This window comes from Halichoerus grypus, chromosome 6 (assembly GCF_964656455.1).
Source record: "Halichoerus grypus chromosome 6, mHalGry1.hap1.1, whole genome shotgun sequence".
In the NCBI taxonomy this organism is placed as follows: Eukaryota; Metazoa; Chordata; class Mammalia; order Carnivora; family Phocidae; genus Halichoerus; species Halichoerus grypus.
In genome coordinates this window covers 173,955,343-173,982,774 of record NC_135717.1, presented here as the reverse complement: position 1 = coordinate 173,982,774, position 27,432 = coordinate 173,955,343, and the positions used below count along the sequence as shown (strand labels likewise).

Genomic DNA, 27,432 nt, shown 5'->3' with positions numbered 1-27,432 from the left:
CGCCCAGCCCCCACTCCATGGCCCCAGACACACCCCATCCAGCTCCAGCTCTAGAAATGCTGTGTTTCAGCCACCAGCCCGCGGCCCCGATTGTCTCTGCACGCAGTGTGGCCCGGGCCCTCAGTCCCTGTGCTGTGGGCCGGCCTGCAGGGACTGGGGCCTTCAGCTCCCCCCGCTCCCCTGGCTCATGTCCTCCCCGCAGAGGGGGTGCCCTTCTGTTTCACATGGTACCGTGTCCCCCCCCCCCCACAGCTCTTGTCTCCCAAATGCCGGGAGCACCTCCGTCACCCTGCCTTCCTCCTCGCTCGTGCTCCCAGGGCATCCGACCCGCAATGTGGGCTGCAGCTCAGCTCCCTCCTCCTCCCCCCTCCCCTCCCTCCCTTTCCTCTCCCTTCCTCCCCTCTTCCTTCCCTCCTTCCTCCCTACTCTCCCTTTCCCTTTTTTCCTCCCTTCCCCTTCTCTCTCTCTCCCCCTCCCTCCCTCAGTTCCTTCCCACACTCAGCATTCAGCCAACACTCCCCTCGCTCCAGCCCCCACCCACCAGGCCCAGGCCCCCCCCCCCCGCCCCGCTCCCCCAGGTTTGTCCTTGGCCCCGCACCTCCCACCTTCTGACGAATCCCATCACTGATGTCAGGCCACGCTCTCCCTCAGCCAGAACCTAAGCCCAGGCCACGGCAGGGACCTCTGTGTCTGGTGCTCGGGGCACACAGTGGGTGCGCAGCAGATGCTACTTGATTGAGCTGGAGCGCCCCCGTCACCTCTGTCACCTCACACCAGCCTTCAGCCCTGCTTCTTTGTGCCACTGCCCACCCCAGGGGCCCTTGTGGTCTGAAGGAGAAGAGAGCAGGTGGCTGGGGCACCATGTGCACCACCAAGGGCTCCGCGGGGTCTCAGCGTGCTCGCCGCCACGTCACACTGTTAGCCCCCGGCTGCCAGGGGGCTGCCGAGGTGTGGCGCTGTCATCCTTGCTGTCACGGACACATGCCCGCCCTTGCTATGGTTTCGGGGCCCAGGCAGATCAGCAGCGGCATGTGTGCACACACACCTGCCTTGAATCCCAGCTCGGCCCCTTGAGGTTGCTTCACCTGCCCGAGCCTCGACTTCCTCACCTGTCAAATGGGGACAATCGCAGCCTGACCCCCCCTATAGTTGCCATTGTTGAGCACCGAGTGCCCACCCGGGACCCCAGCCTCCCACTCCCCTCCCCCCCGCCCCTGCAGGACCTCAGCCCCTAGCCTGGCCCCCGAGGCCCTCCCCACCGCACTGCTCTCTCTGAAGCCTCAGGCCGCCTCTGACCCACGCCCGGAGCTGGCCGAGTGCTGGGAGCCATGGCTGCCCATACCGTGTAGACACCGCCCGCCATAATTATTTCCCTTGGCTGGCCCCCGTCACTCCTACAGTGGGAACTGAGCACAGTGGGGTTACCGTCCCCCTTTACAGATGAGCAAACATAGGTCCAGAGAGGGGAAGTGATTTGCCCAGGCCACACAGTAAGTCCGTGGGCTGGAGCCAGATCTCCCCCATCCCAGGTCTCCCAGGACCAAGTAGGACCCTGAGCCAAGTGCCACGGGCCACTGCCCGCCTCAGAGCCTCTTCCTGCTTCGCCCCACCTCACCCCTTCCCCTGTGGCCTGGCCCCCTCTGGCCCTTGCCAATTCACACCTCCCTGGGGAACACTCCTATTCATCCTGCAAAACCTTCCCTGAGGTCACAGGCTCTGGTCGGGCCTAAAGGCCTGAGGCCCGGTCGGGGGGTGTGGGATGGGGCAGTGACAGGAGGAGAGGAGGCTGCCCAGCCCCCGTGGCCTCTCAATCTTTCAGAGCTCAGGGGAAACTTCCTGACTTGGCCTGGGAAGATGGTTGTTTGTGTATCTCAAACTTCAGTGGGCGTTCGGTCCCCTGGGGTCTCATTAGATTTGCCAGTTCTGATGTGCATGATCTGGGTTGGGCCTGGGAGGTGCCGCTGCTGCCAGTCTGGGGACCGGCCCTCGAGGAGTGGGGACAGAGCCATGCTGGTGGAGCTGGGAGCTCCTCTGCACGGTGGTCTCTGAGACATCAGGGCCCGGATTGATGGAAGGAGCTTAGGGAGCCAGGGGGGTTATCTCTGGAGTCCATGGGGGACCCTGACTAACCTGGCCCCCCAGGCAGGAGAGGAGCAGCACGGAAAGCCCCAGCCAGGGTGGGGCTTGGGTGTCACAGAAAGTGGCACATCACCTGAGACCATGCAGAACCAAATTGCGTCAGGCTCTGACCAGTCCCGCAGGTGCCTGTAGTGGTAGAGGGGGTGCCCTGCCCCCACGAGGCTCCCAGGTTGATGGGGCAGGACAGAGGACAACTGCAGTTACACAAAGTGCCCAGAGAAGCTGGGCGAGGCCACGATGAACTGCAGGGGAAAGAGGAGTCAGGGCAGGCTTCCTGGAGGAGGAGGAGGCAAGGTGGAGGCAGACCCGGGGAGGTAGGGGGAGTTCACCGGCTTGGAACAAAATGGAAAAGTCACTTCAGACAGAGGAAACAGCACAAGTAAAGACCACAGTGACCCTGGAAATTGCAAGAGGCTTGCAGATGTCATGTGGCCTAAGGCAGAACCAGACTCTGGGCCCTGATGTGCAGAGCCCCTCTCAGCCCACAGGCCTCTGCCCAGCGGCGAAGCCCCCACAGCAACTGCCGCTCTCACCTCCTGCCTCCCTAACCCAGAACACCCTCTGGCTCTTTACGAACTCATTCATAGGCCTCCCCCCGTGGGTCTCCGGAGTTCACCCGACCCCAGAACCTTCCTCCCGATAAAGCTCGGGCATCACTTTCTTCTGGGCTCTGGGGCCAGATCCTTGATGTGTGGTTTCTGCAGGAGGCCACCAGCCAACAGCGAGAAATTCCAGAAAGCCAGAAGACAAAAAGGGAGACCAAGTATCTTCTTGGCATCACATCAAATACCAAGGAGGCGTCCGTGATTGGAATTCAGAAGACAGAGAATGTCTGCGTGTGGGTGGAGTTTCAAATCCTGGGGCTCTCAGCTGGACTAGGAAACCCTGGGCCTGTCCCTCAGAACCCCTGTCTTTCCCAGCTGGGGCCCTGGCTTCCTCCCGCCCCAACCCTGTGCACATGGAAGGCACACACCCACTTCCTCACCACCTGTCTCCACCGTGTGCACATGGCTTTGGGGAAAACCCAGGAAGGTGTTTGTTCAGCAGGGCTGCTCCATGATCAGGGAGGACCATGGAGGGTGGGGTGACAGGCCCAGGACCAGACGCCTCATTGGCTGTGTGTCCTCAGACAAGTTGCTGACCCTCTCTGAGTCTCAGCACTTCCCATCGACAATGGTGATGAGAGGTGAAGGAGGGGACCTCACCCAGTGCTGAGCACAGAGTAGGGCTGCAGGGAATGTTGATTCCTTTTCTGGAACCATGTCCTCACCCCTCCACCAGCAACCAGCAGGCCCGTCCTTCCTTACCCGGCGGATGCTTGGCCCAGGGAGGAAGGCTTGGGTTTGATGCTAGGGAGCAAATTTAAAATCACAGCCAAGCAGGTGCCACGCAGAGCGCTCAGACAGGGTGCCCTCTGTTCCTGGCCCACCCCCGCTAGAGTATTAGAATGAGGGTTTTGGCTGCTTGGTTGGCTGCCTCGTCCCCTGCTCTCAAACACCTATTTGATGAATCCCCATTTTACAGATGGGGAAAGTGAAGCACAGAGAGGTTAGGTAAGTGGTCCAGGGTCACCTAGCTGGTTACTGACAGACCCAGTGTTTGAGCACAGGCAGTCTAGCTCTGGCCAGCTTAGAGGACCACTCAGGGCCAGGTGTCCAGCCTCATCCCCTAGGCCAGGGAGCCAGACAGGACAAGGCAGGCAGGAGTCAGGAGACAGAGCTCAAGGGCCTCAGATGCCCCAGGAAGCCTTGGGCACATCGTGACCCTTATGGGCAAGAACTGGCTCTCTGCCGCAGGTGCCAGCCAGAGCAGGACCCAGGGCAAGGGGAGGGATCAGGGGCTGGGAGGAAGATGGGGTGTGGGGTCCAATTCCAGTCCAGAGAGGAGCAGGGACAGGAGCCAATCTTCCCACCCCCATCCTGGGCCGGGCACTGAGCCGGGCACCAAGCTGGGCACCTGACTCAGGGACACACAATGGCAATGAGCTATGAACTGTGATAGGAGGGAGCCCAGAAGGAACATTGTCCAGACGGGGCATCAGGGAGAGCTTTCTGGAGGAGGTGACAGCTGGAATGATCTTCAAGGATGAGTAATAATTAGGCAAAAAAATAAGGGGGTAGGATGTTGCTGGTGGGAGGAAGAGCATGTACAAAGGCTTGGGTAAGGGTCAGGACCGTCAGGGTCTCCACAGGGGACAGCTGTCCTGGAAGAGAGATCATCTCAAGGTTCTCTTCTCTAATAGAATAATCAGATTCTTTTTTTCTGGTGAGAGCCTCTTTACTGATAATATTCCACAAGAGGCCAGAAAGGCCCCCTGAAAGTTTTCTGGGGCTCACAGCCTTCTCTTTTTCAGCTCCTGTCCTTGCCCCAAGGACCACTGTAGACCCAGACAGAGACCCCAATTCAACCGGAAGGAATCAGTCAGCGTGCTTAGGACAGACTGGGCCTCAGGGTCCAAAAGAAAGGACCGGACCACATCCAAAGCCAGCGGGGTCTATCCTGGTAGATTTTCTTACTTGTAACAATGAGTAAGCTATGCTCTTGGAGCAGAGGGGAGGGGCTGAAGGAAGCAGTTTGGAAGGAATGCCACGGGCAACCCAGAGTTCAGATTCCATGTCTGCCCTCCTGAGTCCTGGGACCTGGACAGATCCTGCAACCTCTTGCCCCCTCCGGGCCCCCAGAAGCTCAGGGGTCATCAGGAGAGGGTGACGAGGATCCCGGCAGCCCAGAGCCAGAGCACAGATCCTGATGGCTGGTCCTAATCATTATTCCCCTGCTACTTCCTCCACCGAGGAGAGCTCACGGTTTCCTTCCCTTTTATGCCTAATTTTCCGTTATAAAAGTGCCCTGCTCACTGGACAACACGGGGGAGGGGGGAGAGCAGACACCAATGTCCCCCCCCCACTACAGCCCGTTGTCCCCTGAATTTCTCTCTCCACCTTATAGCTATTACCATCTGCACATCAAGTTGTGTGTCTTGGGTTTTTAATTCAACATTCTGTCTCAACGAGTTTCCCGCATTATTAAGTCTTCATAACACTGTTTTAATGGCTGCCTTAATTGTCCTTTGAGAGATGATGGGCCATAAGTCGGTGACCCACTTCCCTGACTCGGGCCACTGGGTGCTTCTGAGTCCCCCCCACCCCCGCAGGGGTTCTCTTTCCACCTCTCGGAGCATTGCTCCGTCTCATGCTGGGCCCCTCAGCCTCCAGGACAAGAGGGTTTCCAGACGTGGGCATTGAGCATCCCTGCCCAGGTGAGGACGGCCAGTGATGGATTGCTCACTCCCTCCAGAAGCCCCCTGCCTCAGTGGAACAACCCCACCTGCTACAAAGCTCTATTTTTTTTTTACAGGCAGGAAACAGAACATTTAGGTGCAAAACCCGTTAGAGGCAGACCGACCTGGGTTCAGATCTTGCTCCTCCAGTTTTTGATTCCTGGAGAACCTCCAGCAGGTGATGTAGCCAAACTCCCCTCACCTGGAAGCAGGATGCTAGGATCAGTGCTGTGTGGCTCAACAAGAGGAGACGCCGAAGATCGTGGCATACAGAAACCACTCTCCAGTGTTCCTCCTGTCTCCCCCGGCATCACGTCAGGGTGTGGCAGGCTTTCTGTGATGTTGAGGACACCAGTCAGCTGTCCCAGGGTCCACAGCCCTCTGGGCTGAGCACTAGCTGGCCGGGGAACAGTCAACACCCAGAAAGGGTTTCAATGGATGAGTAGGAGTTTTCTGGAAGTGGAGATATGACCCTCTAGGCAGAGTGCAGCTCAGGCTAAGTCCCAGAGGATGGGAAAGGCTAATGAGAAGTGGGGAGCCTTAGGGAGCTCCAGGTCCTGGGTACCACCCCGCATGGTTCCCAGCCCCTCATTGGTCTCCTTCACTGCTCCCTCCTCATCAACATAGCCTTAGGCACCAGAGAGCACTGGGCTCCTTCCTTGATCCTGTTCTCTCCATCTCCACCCACCCGTGGGAACTCCACTGGCATGCCAGCTCCAGACTTGTCCCTCTGCACCTGACTTCCGGGTCTGTCTCCAGGGTGGTGCCCCCCACCCACCTCGCCCCGACTCCAGACAGCTATGCAAATCCTGAGTCTTCATAGGCAGCCCTTCAAGTATTCAGTAGACATTGCAAACTGGCACAGCCAGTGTCCTCTACCCTGCCACCATCTCCTCAGGATACGATCCCTGACTCTTGGCCACTTCACACATCCTATCAGGGACATCAGGAAAATGGACCCAGAATCCGCCCTCTGCACCCCTCTACCGAAACCAACCATCTGGTCCATCCTCTTGCCCAGACTGAGGCAGCACCTTCTAAATCTCTTCCTGCTTCTATCCTTCGTCCCCCACAGCAGCAGAGCAATCCTTTTAAAATGTAAATCAAAACCCATGGATGTCTCCCCTCTCTCTAGAAGACGGAAGAATTCAAAGTCCTTCCAGTGGCCCACAACCCGATCTGATCCCTTTGTCCTCATCTCCCCCGATTGCTCCAACCACACTGGCCTCCCTGCCATTTTGCATTTTCTGCTTTCTTATGCACGTGGCTTAATACTTTTCTAATAATGATGTACGCATCGTTTTGCATTCTAATTATACTCACTTAGCATTAAATTAGCCATTACCTGTGGTTTTACTTAATTTTTCTAAACATCATTTTAGTAGCTACCCAGTAGTCCTGATCCCACATGCTAGCATTTACTGTACTAGTCCCCTACAGCGAGGCATTTGTACAGCTTACAATTGTTTTTATTATGACAAATAATACTGCAGGAGGGTAAACATACTCCAGGAGATTAGGGGCAGCAATAAACACCTTTAAGTGTTTATGGTTTTCCCTTTTATGAATTATTTCCTCTGGATACATTCCAGGCAGGGAAATGATTGAGTCGAGGGGGGTGACATCTGTATGGTTCTTTGTACCAATGCTAGCCTCCTCCCCAAGAGGACTGTCACCAGCAGCAGCTTGTGAGGATGGGCCCCCCTAGTTTTTATGTGTTTGCATTTCTTTGATTGTTAGCTGAGGCTGAACACCTTTCCTTTCATTTGTTAATTAACTGTATTTCCTCTCTTGTGGGTTGCCCATCTATGTTACTGCGCCCCCAAGACAGGTGGTAATTGAAGGCATTTCCATAAAGCAACTTTTATTTTCCAAACTTCAGCTCCTGGGTATTACTCTTGTCTGTGTATTTCCTTCCCCTGTACTGTTTACTTAATACATTTTTAATTGGCTTTAAATCAAGTCACTTTTTAAAAAAACTCAGACTTGCTCTAAGCAATCATATCTTTGGTTTAAGAGTTATATTTTTCCCAATACACATTAAAACAAATGTATAGGGACACCTGGGTGGCTCAGTCGGTTAAGCGTCTGCCTTTGGCTCAGGTCATGATCCCGGGGTCCTGGGATGGAGTCCTGCATTGGGCTCCTTGCTCAGCAAGGAGTCTGCTTCTCCCTCTGCCTGCTACTCCCCCTGCTTGTGCTCTCTTTCTGACAAATACATGAATAAACTCTTGAAAAAAAATCTGAAATATATAAACATAGCCAAGATGTGCTGGGGTCACCTTGCACTGGCTCATGAGAGTTAGTAGTTAATTTTTTAGGAATTTTGTGAGCCCGTTGTTGAATACAGACACTATAAAAATTAAGTGCTATAAGCCGACAATTAAATTCTATGAAACACAAAAGTAATAGACATTCAAAATCATCACTTCCTAGTGATTTTGCTACATTTCCTATGATCTATGCTCTTGAGCTTTTGTATCTATTGTGTCTGTGAGGTGAAACTTACATAATGTTGGCTATTGTGCATCTCTTCCCAACACTGTTGGCAGTACTTACACCATGGAAATGGGCAGCAAATGTTACAGATCAGGGCTCTATCCTCTCAAGATCTGGTCATTGAATATTTACTGGCATGCGACTGCACGTAACCTTTCAAACGCTCATGTGTTCAGCACCTCCGACCATCTGCCTGCCCCGTGGTCTGTGAATCTTAGTGCAGAGCTGTGAACGTGTCCTTACGGGCCTGTGAAACTGGATCCCAGCGCTTCCAGGAACACCCATAGACAGGCATCCCGGGCGGCTGTAGCCGGGGCAAGAGGCAAGGTGGTTCTGAAAAGGAGATTCATGCTCCTTCCCAGAGCAAAGAAAGTAAGGGAGATGAGAAGGCAGGAGGATCGGTCAGAACTTCCTGTCATCCATCTGGCCCTTCGTCCCCGGAGGGAACATCTTGGGCTGTCCCTTTGCAATCTCGCCAACCCCATCTGCTTTTGCTTCTCAGCACCAGTGTGCACTGTGGTGAGGATGCGGCTGGACACCATTAACTCACTCCAACCTGTGCTTGCTGAGGGTTGGCCATGCCCTGGGCCAAGTGCACGAACTAAAATATAAGAGAGGCACAACCCCAGCCAGTGATGTGCAGAAAATCAATCCTGGCCACTTACTTTACCTGGAAAATCAATGTATTTGGCCACAGGGCAAATATACCTTAGAGAAGGTTTTGGTAAAGTCTCTTTGAAGATGCTCTTCCAGCATGAACTAGACCAGACTTAACTGTCTGCAGAACCCTCTTCCAGTTCAAGTTCCAGATAGAAGTCCACTGCCTCTGGGCCTGGGACGCAACTCTGTGGGGTGGATGAGCAAGGGCCATGAGTCCAGCCAACCAGATCCGCAGGCCCTGTGACCTTGGACAAGTCACTTGCTCCTCCCAGGCCCGTTTGCCTGGACGTGAAAATGGGGGCGGGGGAGGACAGAAATGGAGCCCACTGGGAGCCTGGCACAGAGCCGGCGCTCAGCCACAGGGCGCCCCATTCCCAGCGGCATGCTGCCGGGTGGCCTGATTAGACATGCCTCATCCTGGAGGGGGCTCCTGCGGTCCTGTCCCCACTCCCAGCCACCCAGCCCCAGGGGGGACCCACACTGCCCAGCCAGCACACTAGCTTGGAATCAATTAAGATTCCCTAACCCAGTCACTGCGGCCGGCTCCTGTTTAAACAAAGATGCCAGTTTGAGTGAGCAATTAACAAAGATGTTTCCACGGAGGCCTGGACAAAGCTGGGGAAACATTGCCTGCGAGAAGAGAGGGTGTTCCTTCACGTCAATTGGACAGCAGTTCCGTCCGATTGCCCCCCGGGCTGCAGCAGGGTAATGTGGAGACCGCAAGATTGCCATGAAGGGAAGCCGAGGCTGGGCCCACGGCTGTTATGTGTCCCCAAAACCATTTAGTTCAGGGGCTCTGGACGGGCCCGGCTCCCAGATCGGGCATCCCAAGGCGAGAGAAGCAGGAATTTATCTCCATCGGTGTGGGCCAGGGAGGACCAGGGAACCTTTCCTTCTTTATTCCCTCCATCATTAAAACTCTGGCCTTAACTGCGAAAACATCTGCTTCCAAGGATAGATGCTTGTTGGCGCAGTGAGACTCCCAGCGTGGGCATCCCGCTGCCGTCAGAATGATGGAAACCAACTCTGGCCTTCGGGCCGGGAGGGCGCCGGTTCCTCATAAATGCCCTCCAGAGTACTCTTCCTGTTACTTCTGAGGGGCCCCGGAGGGTGCCAGGGAGAGCTCCTTGCCAGATGGCTTTGGCCGCGGGCTCCAGGTGTGGCTCCAACCCGCTCAAGTATTGGGACCTGTGGCTTCAGGAATTGCTGGGTGTGGCAGCCCGTGGGTGGCAACAAGGACCCTGGTGTCCCCCGAGGTCCCCTGGGCTGGGCTGGCATGGGCCCTGTGCTGCCGAGTTGTATGTCCTTGGGCAGGCTGCTTCACCTTTCTGAGACAGCAGCGGGGAAGCAAATAATCCCCCGTGGCAGGGCTATCATGGGGTTGCCATCTGAGGATGTGCTGAGGACCTCCAAAGTCTCCCCTGCCCCTGTCTCTGTCTACTCTGTCAGCAGGAAAAGGGGTCCCTGCCAAACCCCTCCTCCACCCCCTCCACCCCCTCCACCCCGGTTGAGGTCGCTGAGAGCTTATGTCATAGCTCATCCACCAGACAAGAAAAGGATATTGTGCTAGATTGTTCTGTCGTCAGCTTGGTTAGCCTGGGGTCTTCATATCCCAGAATCCACTGCCCTGGTAAGGCCGGCCGGAGTTGTCTGAGTTTTGGGAAGCCCCAAACCGCATCACCGGGCCCTAGAAGTCTCAGAGCCAGGGAGGCATGGCTGCAGAGGTGCCCCGGGCCCCGTGTGTCTGCAGATTTTCCGTCTGTATCTGGCTCTTCTTCCAGACTGCTGACCCCGGGACGCAGATCCCGCAGACATGGAAGGCAAGACCCTTCCATGGACCCCAGGCCCCCCCGGCTGCCCCTCAGCTCCCAGCCCCCCGCAGATGGGTCCCGTTCTCCCATCCAGTGCAGCTGAGGGACCCTCCTCTGAGCCTTCGACTCCCCTTTCTCGACCTTCCCTGCCCCAGAGTGTAGAAACAGGGGTTCCTAGAGTAAACGCCTTATTCCATGACAGCCCAGCGGCTGTGGCCCACCCCCCCCCCACCCGGGCCCTGCCGGATGCTGTCACTCACATGACCCTGAGGGGCACATCTTCATCACCTCTGACGTCCAGATGTACCCCCGGCCAAGGTGTCCGTTTAATGGAGCGCTGCTTACTTCTTCCCGGAAAAGCCATTCCTCAGGCGATGGTGTGTCTCATGGTTGATGGCATCGGCAGGGGGAGGACACGCAGGGCGCCACAGAGTGGCTGTCTCGATGGGGGAGATCGTGTCCGTTAGTTTAAGGAAACCACGGGGCAGCAAAGCACTTGGAGCAGCGAGTGACTTGGTCAGATGGGAGCTTTGGTGAGAGCCCCCCGCCGTGGGCAGGGCTGACTGTAGGGGTGGGGGTGTGGAGGCAAGGAGGCCGTGGGGAGGCCGTGGGGAGGCCGTTGCTGTGCCCCAGGGAGGAGACTATGGCAGTTTAGGCTGGGGGCGGTGGGCTGATTTGGAAATGTTTTGGAGGTGGTGCAGCCAGGATTACGGAGGGATTGGACCTGGGGGCAGGGAATGGGGGCACCCCCGACGGCTGTAAGGTCTGATCTGAGTGACGTGCGGTGTTGCCACAGATGAGGAAGGACCCCGCTGGAGGAGAGGCGGAGCAGGGGTCCCAGGCATGGCACGGTAGGGCCTGTTGTCGCTGGCTGCGGCCGGAGCCCTGGGCTGTGCACGACCGGTGAGGACGTATAAAGGTTGAGCGTGCATCCTGAGGCCTCGGGCGGGTCCCAGGTGGGCAGACGTGTAGCATATGCTGGGTGTGAGTTGTTGGGGGCACATGCGGGGGGTGCGTGTGTGGCTATGTGGTTCGGGCTTAGTGTGCGTGTAGTATGATGTCTGTGTCCTGGGTGTGTGCAGAAGTGTATATGTTGCATGCATGCTCACGTGCTTGGGTATGACCCCGGCTCCAGCCTCGGCCCCTCCTGCCACATCTGTCCCACCCCAAGGGCAGGAAAGGGGCCTGGGGCGCAGGCTGGGGAATTTGAGGCAGCCCAGGTGTGCTGTAACATAAAAACAGCCTCAGGTCAGCGGTCGCCAGGAGGGAGCACAGAGATTTGCACGGTGCCGGGGCCAGGGGACCAGGACAGTCAAGGGCAAAGTATAAGCAGCCCTGGAGCTAGGAGGCACATTCATTTCACAAGGATTTGCAAAACATGGACCGAAGCCTGGGCTCCCCTCCAGGCCAGGGCTGGGTACACAGAATGGGTCAGACCCTGTCTCTGCCCAGGAGATGTGCCTCCAAGCCTGGTCACCTCACTGGGTTCCCCACCCCAGCTCCCCTGTGAGCTCCTACTCATCCCTCAAAACCTTGCTCAGGCTGCTCTTCTCCCCGAGGCCTCCCACCCTCCTGCAGAGGTCTTCTCTCCCTGCTCCCCACTCTCAACACAGCCAGGCCCACGTGGTCTCTTATCACATCTGTGCCCACTGGATGGGGCAAGGCCAGGGACAGTCTGAGTCCTGCGGATCCCAGTGCCTGGAGCAGAGCCCTGGGTTCAGAATCATGGCTGCTTGTCGGACTCCTTCCGCCACTGGCTTGCTGTTTAACCTTGGGCAGCCTCGTGCCTCCCTGGGCTCCGCTTTCCCCTTGTGTGACGGGATGCTTCCACGGTGTCTTTCAACTTAAAACCCCTCTGACCTTCTCTTCTGGCTGATGGAGACGCCGATCAGGGACCAGAATGGATGTGGAAAGCACTTGAAAAATTCATAACAAGGAGGCAAAGGGAGAGTCTTTTATTTTTGTAGAGCAAGAAGAGATGGGGTTGTGACGGAGGCTGCGGTCGGAAGAGGACAGCGTCCCCAACCCTTTGTGGCCTTTAATGCAGAACACGGCTCTCTTGTGAAAGCCATGGCATCAAATATTTACCAAAGCAGCATTAAAAATTAACCTTTAGGATGTAGATGTTTAAAGACCCCAAGCTCCCCAAGAAACGTCCGGAAGTCAGGAGGGCGAAGGGCTGGGAGGAAGGCTGCACACAGGGCTTGGATAATGAAGCTCCCCGAGCCAGGCACAGCTCCCCACGGGCCCTCGGCCCCTGCCACCAAAGCCGGAGCAACCTCCAGCCCCGTGTCTGTGGGGCGCCAGGCTGGTCAGCCCTCCTCGGCCGTCAGCCCTTCCAGGCTCCCCGGGGCTGCCAGATAAGCCAGGCCCTCGGCGCTGAGGCAGAGAGAGCTGGTGCATTCGCGCATCGGAAGGAAAGTCAGGGTGCAGGAGTGTGGGCAGAGAAGGTGGCAGAAGCAGGGGGCAGTGCCCACCAGACTGGCTGGGGGAATGGAGGGGATGGTAAGGAAGTGGGGGGCTCCAAAAGGGATATCTAGGACCCTGGACTGAGCCGCTGGGGATATACTGATGGGATATTCTAAGCTGGGACCCCTTGGGTGGGTGTGGCTTTGGGTACCAGCTGCGTGGGATGTCTGCGGTTGGAGATGCCTGTGAGCATCAGGGAGTGATGTTAGGGCCACAGACCAGTCGAGGATCTCAGGGGAAGGTCTAGGCTGCAACCCAGCTTGGGCTTGGCCGGGGTGCTTGTCGTGGAATCCGAGGGGCTGGGGGTCGCCTGTGGGGAGGATGAAGTGTGGGGGAGCTCTTGGCAGGGGAGGGAAGAACTGGCAAAGTAGTCAGAGGGGGGAGCAGCCCCTGAGGCAGGAGGAAACTGGGAGGCGTGGGGTCCAGAGGCTTAAAGAGGGGGTGTCCTCAGAGGAGCAGGGTCAGCCAAAAGGATGTGGGGACCTGGCCTCAGATGCCAGGACCAGATGCCCTGCCCTTTGCCCATCGCTCCCGTGATGCCCGTCCCCGCCCCCATTCCCCAGCGCAGTCGGTGTGCTCCTAGAAACACAGACACAACATCTTGTCTGTGGAATCTGCAGGGAGTAGCCGACACCAGAGCATCACCCTTTCCTCCCGCGTCCGTCTGGCCTTTCCATTCCCCGGGATGACAGTCATCTTCTTTCTCAGGGAAAGAAAGTGAGGTTTCACATTCCATTCTTTTCAAATGATACAATGTCCTATAAAATACAAAGTAATTCCAGTTTGTCCACAAATAAGATCTTTGTTGGGATAGTTTCTACCTTTCCTGGCGACCCAGTGAGCAGGTAATGAGGGGGTACCCGGGGCACTTTGGAGAGGAGGGCTGCCCTCCGTCCATTCCACCTGCTATGAGCCGCGTCCACACTGGGTGCTCAGAGCTGGGACCCGCGCCCGAGCTCACCTCCCAGCTCTCGCCTAACACAGGGAAGGATGACATGAAGCCATGATCCAAAAGTTCAAGATGAGTCTTAGGAACACCTGCTGTCAAGGTGTTGGCCGAGCTGACTCCTTCTGACCGCTCTAGGGGAGAATCTGCTCCCTTGCGTTTTCCAGCTTCCAGAGAAGTCCACGTTCCATGGCTCGTGCTTTCAATCGTGGCTCTGCTCTAACCTGTTTCTGTCCTCACCTTGCCTTCTCTGACCCTGGCCCTCCTGCACCCCTCTTTGAAGGACCCTCATCATGACACTGGACCCACCTGCATGACCCAGGATGATCTGCCCATCGAGGTGTCCCCAACTTACTCCCACCAGCAGACTCCCTTTCACACCGTGTGAGGCCACATTCACAGCTTCTGGGGACCCAGACGGGGACCTCTTTGGGGGCCTGAATTGTGAGGGGCTACTCATCGTGGCTTTATGTCGCATCTTCCCAATGCTTGTGTTACACAAACACACCTCCTCCAGGCAGCCTCCCAAGACCGCCTCTTCCGTGGCTAAAAGCTCTGCCCTAGGGGACTCTGCTCTCACCTCCGCGGGGTTGCCGTCTTACCCGGCACCATCCAGTCAGGATGCCTGCCCCGTTTGCTCCTTGTAAGACGTGGATACCAGCACCCCCCACCCCCGGGCTGCCGTGGGAATGCGGTGGAAGGCGTGCTGAAGGCTCCTAGACCCGCACCCGGCAGAGTCAGGGCCACGCAAACCGCAAACTGAGCTATCATCTCTCTGAGGGGCACATTGTCTGCAGCTCACCTGGCAATTAGTCATGTTGGGCCTCGTGACTCCTCTGCTTTTGTCAGCTAACTGTTATTGTCACCAAAACTCCGCAGCCTTCTGGAAGCGTTCATTGTTATTCAAATTGCCAGGTGCTCTGTCTTATCTTCCCAGTTAGGTTGCAGACACCAGCTGAGACACTCCTCCTCCCGGTGGGCCCTCCGCCCCGGGTTCCAGGCTCTGCACCTCTCCACTGTCAGGGGGTTTGGGGGGGCAGCAGTGGCCACTACCGCCGGCTCCCTGCCCCCAGCCCGCCAGCCCTCTACCCTGCACTAGAGCTATGCCCACGCACAGGGGTGAGCAGCCCAGACTGTGCTCCCGGCTCCGCGCTAACTAGACAACTGACCCTGAGCAAGTTCCATTTCCTCCCCGAGCCTCAGTCTCCCCGTCTGTACATGGGGGAAATAACGTGCCTGCCTCGCAGGCAGAGCTCAGTGAGCCTGTGTGTGGAATACCCAACACACATCAGCCCGGACTCCTGCCCGTATTAGAATTAGGAAGGAGCGCCCGTGTCTGCTCTCGGAGCCCTAGGATCACGTCCAAATGCCTTTGCCTGGCAGGGGACGTGCTCGGTGGCTGCCACCTCTCTAGACGCGCCCCTGCCAGGAGCATCTTGTGCCGCCCACTACGAGCCTCTGAATGGCCTTGACTCAGGCTGTGCCCTCCTCCTGCTTGCCTTCCTAATCTTCCTGATCCTGCTCAGGCCCCAGCTCGGCCCCAGCTCGGCACCAACTCCCCGAGAGTTTTCCCTGAGCCCCGCTTCTGCCTCTGTCCAGGCTCTGCCCCTGGGGCCCCCAGGCCATCACCCCTGATGCCACGTGGACCTCCCGCTCTTGTTTGGGGATCCCTGTGTGGCTCCCCCACCAGCTCAGAGCCCTTAAGGGCAGGGCCCACACCTGACTCAGCACCCAATGCAAGCCTGGTAGATGCCACCAGTGAGGGCTTCCAGAAGGGCCTAGTAGGAGGCGTTGGCCTTGGTACTGAGTGAGAGGAGCATTGGGGGCCTGGCCCCAGTTTCTGCCGGGCTTTTGGCAATGAGGGGCCAGGCCACCTGCAAAGTGCCTGGGAGGACCAGCAGCCCCAGGGACAGGGGCACATGGCTCTCAGCAGTGGGAGCTAGCTGGACAGTTTCCTGCACTCATGGCGTGGTCGAGGTGTGGTTGCCACAAAAGCAGAACAGAAATTGACCTTTGCTGAAGCTTTATTTTGAGGCACGGTGTCCCCCAGTGCAGGGGCTGCAGTGGGGTGACGGGCCTGGTGGTGTCCAGATGGGCCAAGCCAGAGCTGTCACCGGCCCAGGGGTGTCCACAGCAGGGAAAGTCCCTGTTGGCCAGCGATGAGGATGGTCCCACATGCCTGGAGTGGCATCAGGTGGGTTCTGAGGCCCAGAGAGGTTAAGTGACTTGCCCAGGGTCACACAGCTTGCAAGGCATAGAGCTAAGATCCGAACCCAGGCCTGCCCCAAGGCCAGTGGCCATTACCGCCCCCACCCCCTCTACAGTGCCGTGCGGTACTGACTGCCACAAAGACACGCTGCGTGGAAGGGGTGCCCTGTGAGCAGGGTCTTGAAGGATGAGTAGGAGTTTGCCAAGTGGACAAAGGGGAGGTGTTCCCAGCATGTGGGAGCACACTCAGTATTCTGGAGAGTCCTTTGAAGTGGAGATCACAAATGTAGAAAGAGTAATAGGAATCTGGTGGGAAGAGGCTCCAAGTGCCCAACTAAGGCATCAAAATTTTCCCTTTGAAGAAACCATGACCAATTTTTTGAACATGATTGATTTCGAAATATTTCATTCTGTATAAAAGATAAAAGAATATATGTAAAATGTATATATGAGGCATAAAAAATAGTGAAGTCAATACCATGTTCCCACGTGAAACAGCGCTATCAAGAGGCCCTCCGCGTGCCCCACCCCCCCCACGCACGCACGCACACACGGTGCCACCAGCCTGGATTTCGTGCCTGCCATCCCCACACATCTCCCTCTGGGCAGTGACTGGAGCAGATTTTGCTCTCCAGAGAAAGGGCCCTGGGGAAATACAGGGGCTGGTCTGGTCGTGGGGCCCAGAAGCAGGGACAGCCTCGTGGAGGCCTTGGCCAAGGTCAGGAGTGATGCTGCCTCCCCTCAGAGAAAGGGGAGCCTCATTTCCACATCAGCCTGGAAGAGCAAAGACGAGGGAGCAGGGACATTGCCGCTGGCACCATGTCTCAGAAGGGCCACCGGAGGCAGGGAGGACCAGGCTGGGAATGATGGGAGAGATTTGACCCACATTATAAAAGTTTTCCAGCTAACTGAACAGTTGAAAGGGCAATGGGCTACGAGGTAGTGAGTTCCCTGTCCCTGGGGGAAGCCAAGCAAAGTCTAGACAACCACCTGGACTTGCTCTGCAAGCTTCCTCTGACTTTCCTCTTCCTTTGGTCCCTGGGGCTTCCTCTGTCTCAGCATTTTCCTACCTGATGCCACCATCTACCCCTCCATATGGGGTCCCCAAAGCCAGAGTCTGAATCATCTACTCCATGCTTCCCCCCACCTAGGTTCCCAGGGGCTGAGATAGAGCAGAAAACACAGCACCAGGTAAGCCCTGCTCGTGTGGAACAGACCGGGTGGTGGGAAGACAGACAGCCCTCCAATGAAGGAAACAGCACATCAGTCCTTGAGGAGCATGGCAGTGAGCAGTAAGCAGGGCCTTGGGGGGTGCAGGGGGGTCAGGAAGGCCTCCCTAAAGAGCCATCTGCACCAAGACCTGAAGTTGTCAAGAAAATGAGCCGGGCACAGATGTCTAGCCAGAGGGAACAGCAAGTGCAAAGGCCCTGAGGCAGGAGCACCCAGGAATGTTGGAGGAACCACAAAGATGCCCGTGTGGCTAGAGAGGAAGACAAAGGCGCATGACAGGAGGCCATGTCAGAAAAGTATGAGGGGGCAGCATGGAGAGTCACCAGAGCTTTGGTAATAAAAAGCCATTAGAGAGTTTCAAGCAGAAAAGATTTAATATATATATTGAAAATAGACAAAAAAACACAGGGAACTCTGGCTTCTGTGTTGAGAATACACTGTAGAGACGCAAGGACAGAGAAATCTGTCAAGGGTGTTGAAATCCTCAAGGACTGTGGCTTGGACCATGGCAGCAGTGTTGGAAGTGGTGAGATTCTGCGTGTATTTTAAATAGATGAGATTGGCTGATAGGTTGGACCTGGGCATGAGACCAAAGGAGTCAAGGACAGCTCCCATTCTTTTGACCTGAGCTACTGGAAGGATGGAGCTGCCATCAGCTGAGAGGGGGACTGAGGAGGAGCGGGTTTAGAAGGTAACATAGGAGTTCGGTTTGGGATGTATCAAGAATGACACCTGCTAGGCGCGTGAGGGGGATATCCAGGAGGTGGTTGGATGTTCAAGACTACAGTTCAGGGAAGAGTCCTCAGCACGTAGACGGGATTAAAGTCACAAACCCCAACGACAGCTGGGACAGAGACAGGAGAATGGGAGGTGTGTGAGCATGGTGTGTTGGGGCAGCCGACAGACTGCCCTCCTGGACAGCTGCGTGGACCTTTCTGATATCTGCATCCTTCACGTATGGGGAGCTGTTACTTTTGAACCCAGTGCCCTACGGATGGACATTCCATTGATCCTAAGGTCCACTATTGCGTATGAATGAGCTTGTGCATACTTTGCCCTTGTGCGCATATTTGGAGGATAAATTTTAAGTGGAATTGCTGGGCCAGAGGGCACGTGCATCTGTAACTTTGCTGCACAAACTGCCTTCCAGAAATGACCCTGATGTCCCTCCTACCAAGAATGAAGCAGAGGTTCTCCGCCCATCCCCCCGCCATCATCCGGCAGACACATGAGCGCTCAACCTTCTTGATCTTTGCCAGTGTGAGGAGTGAAGGATGTGGACGTGTCCTGTTATTTGTGCTCCAGAATACTGTCTCATTATGGCTTTAATTTGCATTGCTCGTATTTTAGACTTTGGATTTGCGATTTGACAGTTTTTCTTCTTGGTAATTGGTCTGTTTAGATTCTCTCCTCCTGGATCCTTTGGGTAATTTCTGTTTTGTTGGAAATTCACTCATTTTGTCACCGTTTTCTGATTTAGTTGGACAGAGTTGAATGGGTAGGCTCCCTTGCTCTTCTCTCATTATTTGTCTGGTCACTTCATTTTACCGAGCACCTGCTCTGCGTCCAGCATCATTATTGGCGCTGGGGATATGGTTGTGCACCAAAACCAACGAAAAGTGCTACTTTTATGTACAGATACTTTTTAAAATATGTATGTAAAATCTGTGGCCTGTTAGAGTGCTGTAAGTGCTAGAGAGAAAAACAGTATTAGAACAGGGAAAGAGTTTGAGAAAGAGTGCAACTTGATAGAGTAGTCAACAGAGGGACTCAGGCACAGGTGACGTGAAGACAATGAGGGAAGAATCATGTGTTTATCTGGGAGAAGAAATGGGTGCAGGTCGTGTGTTAGTCTAGATCCTCCAGAAGCACAGAACCGATGGACAGATGTAAAAGTAGATATTGATACACTGTAGATACCGATATAGATATGCTGTAGATATAGATACAGACACGCTGTAGTTATAGACTCGCTGTAGAGACTGATACAGACTAGATATAGATACACTGCAGTTATAGATATAGACATGCATGGATGTAGAGACACGTAGATATAGATATAGACATGCTAGAGATACAGACACCCTGTAGATATAGACACGCCGTAGATATAAAGATACGCTATAGATATAAATACAGATTTGCTATAGATATAGATACACTGCAGTTACAGACACGTATCGATATAGAGACACATAGATATAGATATAGACGTGCTGTAGATATAGATACACTGTAGATACAGATATACATATGCTGTAGATATAGATACAGACAGCCCGTAGATATAGACATGCTGTAGATGTAAATATAGAAACGCTGTAGATATATAGACATGCTCTAGATATAGATATAGATACGTTGTAGATACAGATAAGCTGTAGATACAGACACGCTGTGGATATGGATGTAGACACACTGTAGACATAGATACAGACAGCCCGTAGATATAGACATGCTGTAGATATAAATATAGAAACGCTGTAGATATATAGACATGCTCTAGATATAGATATAGATACGTTGTAGATACAGATAAGCTGTAGATACAGACATGCTGTGGATATGGATGTAGACACACTGTAGACATAGATACAGACAGCCCGTAGATATAGACATGCTATAGATATAAATATAGAAACGCTGTAGATATATAGACATGCTCTAGATATAGATATAGATACGTTGTAGATACAGATAAGCTGTAGATACAGACACGCTGTGGATATGGACGTAGACACACTGTAGACATAGATACAGACATGCTGTGGATATAGATAGACACACCTTAGATTAGATACACTGTAGCTATAGATACAGACCTGCTGTGGATATATATAGATACACTGTAGATATAGACACACTGTAGATCTATACACGCTATAAATACAGGCATGCTGTAGATACAGATACACTGTAGATAGAGACACACTGTAGAGATACTGACACCCTGTAGACATAGGTATAAGTGTATAAAGAGATTTACTACAAGGAGTTGGCTCGTGCAGTCTTGGAGGCTGAGCAGTCCCACAGTCTGCAGCCCGCAGGCTGGAGACCCAGGAGAGCTGATGGTGTGAGTGTCGGTAGGGGTCCAAGTCTGAAGGCAAGAGAGACTGACGTCCCAGTCGGAAGATAGCCAGGCAAAGGAGGAATTCTCCCCCGTCAGTCAGTGTGTTCTATTCGGGCTTTCAGTGGACTGGGAAGGGCTGTCTGCTTACACAGTCTGCTGACTCAAATGTGAGTCTCTCCCAGAAACACCTTCCCAGACACACTCAGAATCATATTTGGGTGGATATCTGGCCCCACCCCACTGGCCCAGTCAAGCTGACCCGTAAAAGGAGCCATCGGGGATGGAGTGGAGTGAATAAAAGAGAGAAGACAGGGACTTGATCAGAGAAGATGGAGAGGAAGCTTTTGGCTTCCACTCTGATGGGACGAGGGCCATTGAGGGTTTTGAGCTAAGCAGTGACATAATCTGACTCAGGTTTTCACAGGATCCCTCTGGCTGCCAAGGAAGCCCCTGTAGGAACCCTGTGGGCTGGGTCTGTGGTGGGAGAAGGGGGTACAGGAAGCAGCTAACGGATCGGAATGGACTTTGAGAGGAAGAGGGGGGCCAGAGATAGCCCTGGGGCTCTGATGCAAGCAACTGGAAGGATGGACTTGAATTTAGTGAGGTCAGGATGATCGTGGCAAGGTTGACTGGGGAAGAAGATCCGGGTTTTAGTTCTGAGAAGGTTAAGTTTGAGATGTGTGGCAAATCTCCAGTTGCTGATGTCAAGTGGACAGTGTGGAGATAATGTGAGAGCTTGAGGCCAGAGAGTCATCAGTGTATAGAGTGAGCCCCTGCGAGGAGAGGAGCTCCTCAGGAGTGAGTGGAGGTGGAGAGGAGAGGAAACGGGAAGATGGGGAGGGACCCAGGGAGGAGCCTGAGAAGGTTTCAGAGAAGCAGGAGGAGAACCAGGAGAGGGTCCGGAGTGTCCCAGAGGCAGGAGGAGTGATCCCCTGGGTCAGCGGTGCCCAGGGGGCAAGTAAGAAAAGGTCTGAGAATTGACCACTGGATTTAACAACACAGAGGCCTTTGGTGACCTTGACCAGGGCAAATTCTGCAGAATAGCAAGGGCAAAAGCCTGTCTGGAGGGACGAAGGGACAGTGGAGGAGTAGAAATGGAAAACAGAAGTGTAGGTAATTGCCACATGGCCACTTCCTCTTTCCGCCTCCAGATTCACCAACAGCTAACGTTTCAGTGTTTTTCAAAGAACCAGAAATTGGGTTTATTTATTCCTTCCTTCCTTTATTTTTAACTTCATTTCAGTTTTAATTTATCAGTTGCTTTCCTGTGCCTTCCTTGGATTTATTTGGCCTTTTCTAACATTTTGAGTTGGATAGTTAATTCATGTTCTGTTTATTAATATCAATATTTAAAGCTGTGAATTTTCCTCTGAGCATTATCTGAGCATCCCACAGGTTCTGAGATACGGTATTTTTATTTTTATTATTATCTACCTATTCTGAAATTTTAGTTTCTTGGCTCTCTGAGTCATCAGTTATTTTAGAGTTTTTATTTTTTTTTTTTAAAGATTTTATTTATTCATTTATTTGAGAGAATGAGAGAGAGAGAGAGAGCACATGAGAGGGGGGAAGGTCAGAGGGAGAAGCAGACTCCCTGCCGAGAAGGGAGCCCGATGCGGGACTCGATCCAGGGACTCCAGGATCATGACCTGAGCCGAAGGCAGTCGCTTAACCAACTGAGCCACCCAGGCGCCCTATTTTAGAGTTTTTAAATGTCTTGGTGGTAGAGTTTTGTTTTGTGGTTTTCCTTATAAATATTTTCAAATTCTAGTGTATTGTGATCAGAGAATGTTATCTGATTTTTAAATTTTGGAATTTACTTTCTTTGTGGCCTGATAGTCACTTTCTGTGTGTTCTTTTTCAAGAACATTCGAATAGAAGGTAGATTCTGTTTAATGCACAAACACATGCACACACACACATGCATACACACATGCACACACATACATACACACACATACATACACACACATACATGCACGCGTACACACACTATGTTATTAATTAGGTATTTGGCCTCCTGTCTTTTTATTTATGCTTTTGTCAACTTAATCTGTAATGTAGAGGCTATGTTATTTGGTGCATAGACATTCATTATTTTGAGATCCTCGTGGTGACTCTCAGCCTGATCTCTGCACAGATCCTTTCTTTTTCTCATTCAGTATTTCTTGCCCCGACTTCAGCTTTATCTAATATTCAGATCAAGACCCCTGGTTTCTCTTGGTTTGCATTTGTTTGTTATGTTTCTGCCCATCCTTTTATTTTTTTTTAATTGTATTAAAACACATAACATAAAATTTACCACTGTAACCATTTGAAGTGTAGGGGTCAGTGGTACTAAGTACATTGACGTTGTTGAACAACCATCCCCTGGGGCATTTTCATCATCCGTCCATCCTTTTATGTGAAACCTGTGTGACTGATTCTACCTTCAGTAGATCTTGTTTGTAATCTGGTCTGAGTGTCTTTTTTTTTTTTTTTTTAAGCCAGTGTGTATGGCTCATTAACATTTACTTACATGGCAGATACATTTGGTGTTACTTTTGTCATGGTTTGTGATATGCTTTCTGCTTTTATAGCTTTTGTGGGGGTTGTCAATTTCCACCATATGGTCTCTGTTTTCTTTGTTTTATTTTTTGTGTATATGTCTTCTGACAATTTGCAAAGCTGTGTTTTTGATCCTGTGGTTATCTTTATAATTCTACTGTGATATGATACCCTTAATTCTCTATTGCTTTAGACGGTGTTTATTTTCTCCCCACATATGAAGAATGTCCAAATTAGAATATTTCTATTTTCCTTCCCCTTCTCTCCCTTCCACCAAATGACTTTAGTTGATTATATTTTATGATATTTTCCCTGTTTACTGTTGTGCCTCTAATTGTACTTAAACCTCTGAACAATTCTTGAGATGCCTAAATATAAGTGATGAAGACATAGTTTACATAAATTACCTCCCCGCTTCTCACCTCTACCCTCCCATCTATTGTTATTTACCCCAGTTCTCTGTTTTCTCTTTCATTCTTGCCTATAGTCCCAATCCTTGGATTTGTTTCAGACGGTCCTACAGTTCAACAGATTCTCTCTGTTGGTGACGTCACCACACTCACCCCATTTGGCCTTGGTTATCCCAAGTGTGTCCTCTAGTAATTTATATAAGAAAGACTCACGTGAACTATATTTCAAAAATAGATTCAAAATGTGTTTCTGTTGATGTTAAACTTGAAAGATGGTCCATCTGGGTTTTAACTTCTTGGTTCATTCATTCATTCAACAAATATTTATGAAGCTATGTTCCAGATCCTGGCTATGTTACTGTTCCGGACCCTGGCAATACAAATGTGAACGTGACACACAGACACTTTGGCCCTCTTGTAGCTTACTTTCTGGGGGGGGGGGGGAGACAAACAATAAATTAGACCAGTAAGTAAAATCTGTGGTGTGCTGAATAGAGACGGATGCTATGGAGAAAGATAAAGCAGGTGGTGGGGGGATCATTGGACCTGGCTTTGTTCTGGGAAGCAGCAGAGAAGGCTCTCTGGAATCCAACCCTGAGCCCATGCACACATTCCTGCTGATGTAGAGCAGGGAGGTTGGCTCTGCTTCTTGGACTCTCACCTGCTCTGGAAAGATGCGCTGTGCTGGCTTTGTCAGAGCCCCTCCCTCAACTCCCCCCTGCCCCCCGCCCCCTCCTAACTTGCACTGAAGCTTGGTTGAAGATGGTTTATCAGTTAAGAGCTATAATCAGATGCAAGTAGCAGAAGTCCAGCTGCACTGATATGGAGGGGAGAAGTCAGGGGCCACCACCAAAACCAGGTTTCTCCCTGCTTTCCACTTCACCTACATTAGTGAGTGTCCCTTCTTCTCATGCTCTTATCTGGATTCATATCCCCTTCCCAGGGGACTTCCACTTACACAGGACTGGGTCGTGGGATCACCCCATCTGCAAGGAAGTCTGGAAAGGTAAGTATTTGTGACTGAGCAGTTGCCCTTATAATTGGATATAGGATAAGGGATTCACAGTGCCATCTGGACTCTGCTAGTCAAAGCTGTAAGTGCCCCATGGGCCAGTGTTTACCGTCCTGACCCTGCCCATTGGTGTCCTGGCCCATCCCTGTGCCAGGAGCACCCTGGTTTCCTCTCCATGGCTTTGTAGGATATGGTCACATCCAGTGATGTGATTCCAAGACTCATAATGGTTTTTATTACAATTATGAATGGTATCTGTATCTGTTCTTAATATTTTCTAGGTTTTTTAAAGATTTTATTTATTTATTTGAGAGAGAGAGAGAGCATGAGCATGCATGAGTGGGGGTGGGGAGGGGCAGAGGGAAAGGGACAAGCAGACTCCCTGCTGAGCTCAGAGCTGTAGCGGGGCTCAATCCCAGGACTATGAGATCATGACCTGAGCCAAAGTCAGACACTTAACTGACTGAGCCACCCAGGTGCCCCAATATTTTCTAGTTTTTTTATAGCAAGGGTGACCATATAGTTTATCATCCAAATCAAAACACTTACTAACATGAAGGGGGAATGATATTAAAAATTATGTCAGAACAACAGGTGTTAACTGGGATGACCCAAACTAAGACACATAATCACTCTGGTAACTTCTGAGACAGATGAACACTGTTGGTTTTATAAGTTAATCTGCTTATCTCTTGGATTGAAGATCATATCTCTGTATCTGCACTCTGTTCTAATAATTAGTCTGTTGATTCTCTTGGATTTTTTGTGCACATTATCTGCCATTAATTGTAATTCAGGTTCTTCTATTCCACTCCTAAGATGTTATGCTTTTTTTTCTTGTCTTATTACGTGGGCCATGAGTGCTGGTTCTGAATGGAGCCACAGTGGCGGTAGGCTTGCTTATCTGGCTTCCAGTCTTAAAGTCAAATATTTCTCAGTATTCCAGAAGTCATGCACTCAGAGAAAACCTGGCTTCTCTGGGCACCGAGGCCCAAGAGAAATGTCCTCAGTGAGTCCCCACGGAGGAGACACTGTGTGATATTTTGTTTCCTTCTGCTTCCCCAGAAAGCCCTTTTGCCGTGCCTCAGGATGGGGGAGGTGAGACCCGAAGCACCTGGCACAGCCTCCAAGAAGAACAACTTCCACAGAGACCCCAGGGAGAGCCAAGGTGGCTGCGGCGGTGGCAGAGGAGGAAATGCCACCTGTACCCACAACCCCCTTCCATGGACTTCTAAGATTAGGAGCAAACTCAGGGGTGGGGGCCAGGGATCTTAAGGGAGGGGGTCTTGAGCCACCCGTCTGCAAGCAATAGTCCCATTCTGGGCTGGTGGCTTCTGAAAGGTGACGCCATTGTGGACTCAGGATGACCAGCACAAAACTGCTCCGGCTAATTCAAGCCACAGGGATTAGGCCTGTGCATCGTATCTGTGGGCCCCTTGCCTCCAGTCCCTCCAGTTGTGGCCTGTGGGCCTATTTGTGTCAGAATACTGAATGTGAGTGTGTGTGTGTGGGTGGGTGGGTGGGTGTGTGTGGGTGTGTGTGATTTGGGTGTTCTTTTTGTGTGTTTGTTTGGTTGGTTTCTATTGGAGTCCCCCCGAGTCCTCTAATGGGCACAGGTCACCAGTGGTGGGGGCCCTGGTCAGCGTCCCCGTTCAAACTTCTGGCTGTGGCTGGCAGCCGTGAACCCACTAGAGTCAGCGAGCACGAGGCATGGCCCAGCTGTGTCTGAGGGCCCTGGGGATTTGAAGATGCTAGTGAGGGTTGGTTCTTATGGAATTTGTTCCTATAACAATGTCATAATAGGGGATGATGCATCTTGGGCCATCCACAGAACAGGTGCTGAGCTGCGTGTCTTCATGCACTCTCCCTCTCACTGGGAGAGGGGTGTGGTGAGCCCCCTGCAGAAATGGCTCTGAGCAGGGAAGTTGCCCAGGGTCACACAGCCAGGAGGAGACCAGCCCCTCTGTTTGATCTTAGGGGTGTAGGAACCCAAAGTCCACACTCCCCATCCCAGGGGACCCCCCCAGCACAATCCCTGGGACATCTCCCCACTGGCTTCTCAGTGGACTGACTGTTGCCCCAAGTTCTCCACCATCACTGCCCTGAAACCCTCATCCACACAACACATTCTGGCTAAGCACCTGCTGTGTGTTAAACCCCAGCCTGGGCAGTGATAGGGACTGGCCATGAGTCAGGCAGGCCTGGTCCCTGCCCTGGAGGGGGGGCACCATCTGGTGGGATAGACAGACACACAGATCTGTGCTGAACATGGTGATGAGGGCTGTGGAAGCTCCAGGGGAAGTTTCCAGAAACCATTCCACTTTAGACTTCCACGTAAACCCGGATGCCTATAACATCTGTCCCCAGAGCTCCCCCCACCCACCCACCCTGCTGGCCCAAGGTGCACACACGGAAGGGCATTGCCTGGGAAAGGATCACATAAATCCCCAAGGACCACACTGCCAGTGTAGACACACTCATTCCACCGGTGTTAGTGATAACCAGATCTCCCCCAGCTCTTAGCGTGGCGGACCCTGCTCAGCAAACTTGTGTCCGTCTGATGGCGTGTCCTCACTTAGCCAGACCCAGTGCTCTTGCACACACACTGTCTGCCCTCCAGACACAGCAGGGAGTGGGCAGGCCCCAGCTCCTGGTGCTGGCTGGCTAGGTGGGGAGAGAGGACAGGGGAGAAGTGAATCGTGAATAAGGACAGGGAGCGCTGGGCCAAGAATTCAGTCAGAACAATCTGTTAGTGAGGGGCTTGTCGTCGTTGGGTGGTCTGGGAATGCCTTTCTGAGCAGGTGATGTTTAAGCTCAGGTCTGAATGATAAGCAGGAGCCATGGGCGTTAAACACAGGGGAAGAGCATCCAGCACAAGGACCCTCAGGCAATAGCATGCTTGATGGTTTCAAAGAACCAAAGAAATCCAGGATGGCTGGGACGCAGAGGGAGGGCAGGAGGGGTTGAGGGCGAGGGAGTCCAGGCTCTGTAAGATCTCACAGACACAACAGCCCGTCCTTTGATAGAGCATTTTCCAGACAACCTGGCTCTCCATCCCCTCAACAGCTCCATAAAGAAAGGACTCTCCTCATTTCGTGGACTAGGAACCTGAGACTCAGATGGGTCCAGTGACCCGCCCCAGTTCACCAGGCAG

The 27,432-nt window shown here is 52.9% G+C and overlaps 1 protein-coding gene across 1 annotated transcript in view; it reads left to right on the top strand.

Moving 5' to 3' along the window:
* SHISAL1 (shisa like 1) overlaps positions 1–25,782 on the top strand; it is a 73,458-nt gene extending 47,676 nt beyond the window's left edge. Inside the window, exon 5 of the mRNA XM_036084083.2 lies at positions 25,344–25,782. Within this exon, the coding sequence (XP_035939976.1) occupies position 25,344 (1 nt within the window). The 3' untranslated portion in view covers positions 25,345–25,782. The remainder of the gene's footprint in view (positions 1–25,343) is intronic.
* The last annotated feature ends 1,650 nt before the right edge of the window (positions 25,783–27,432 follow it).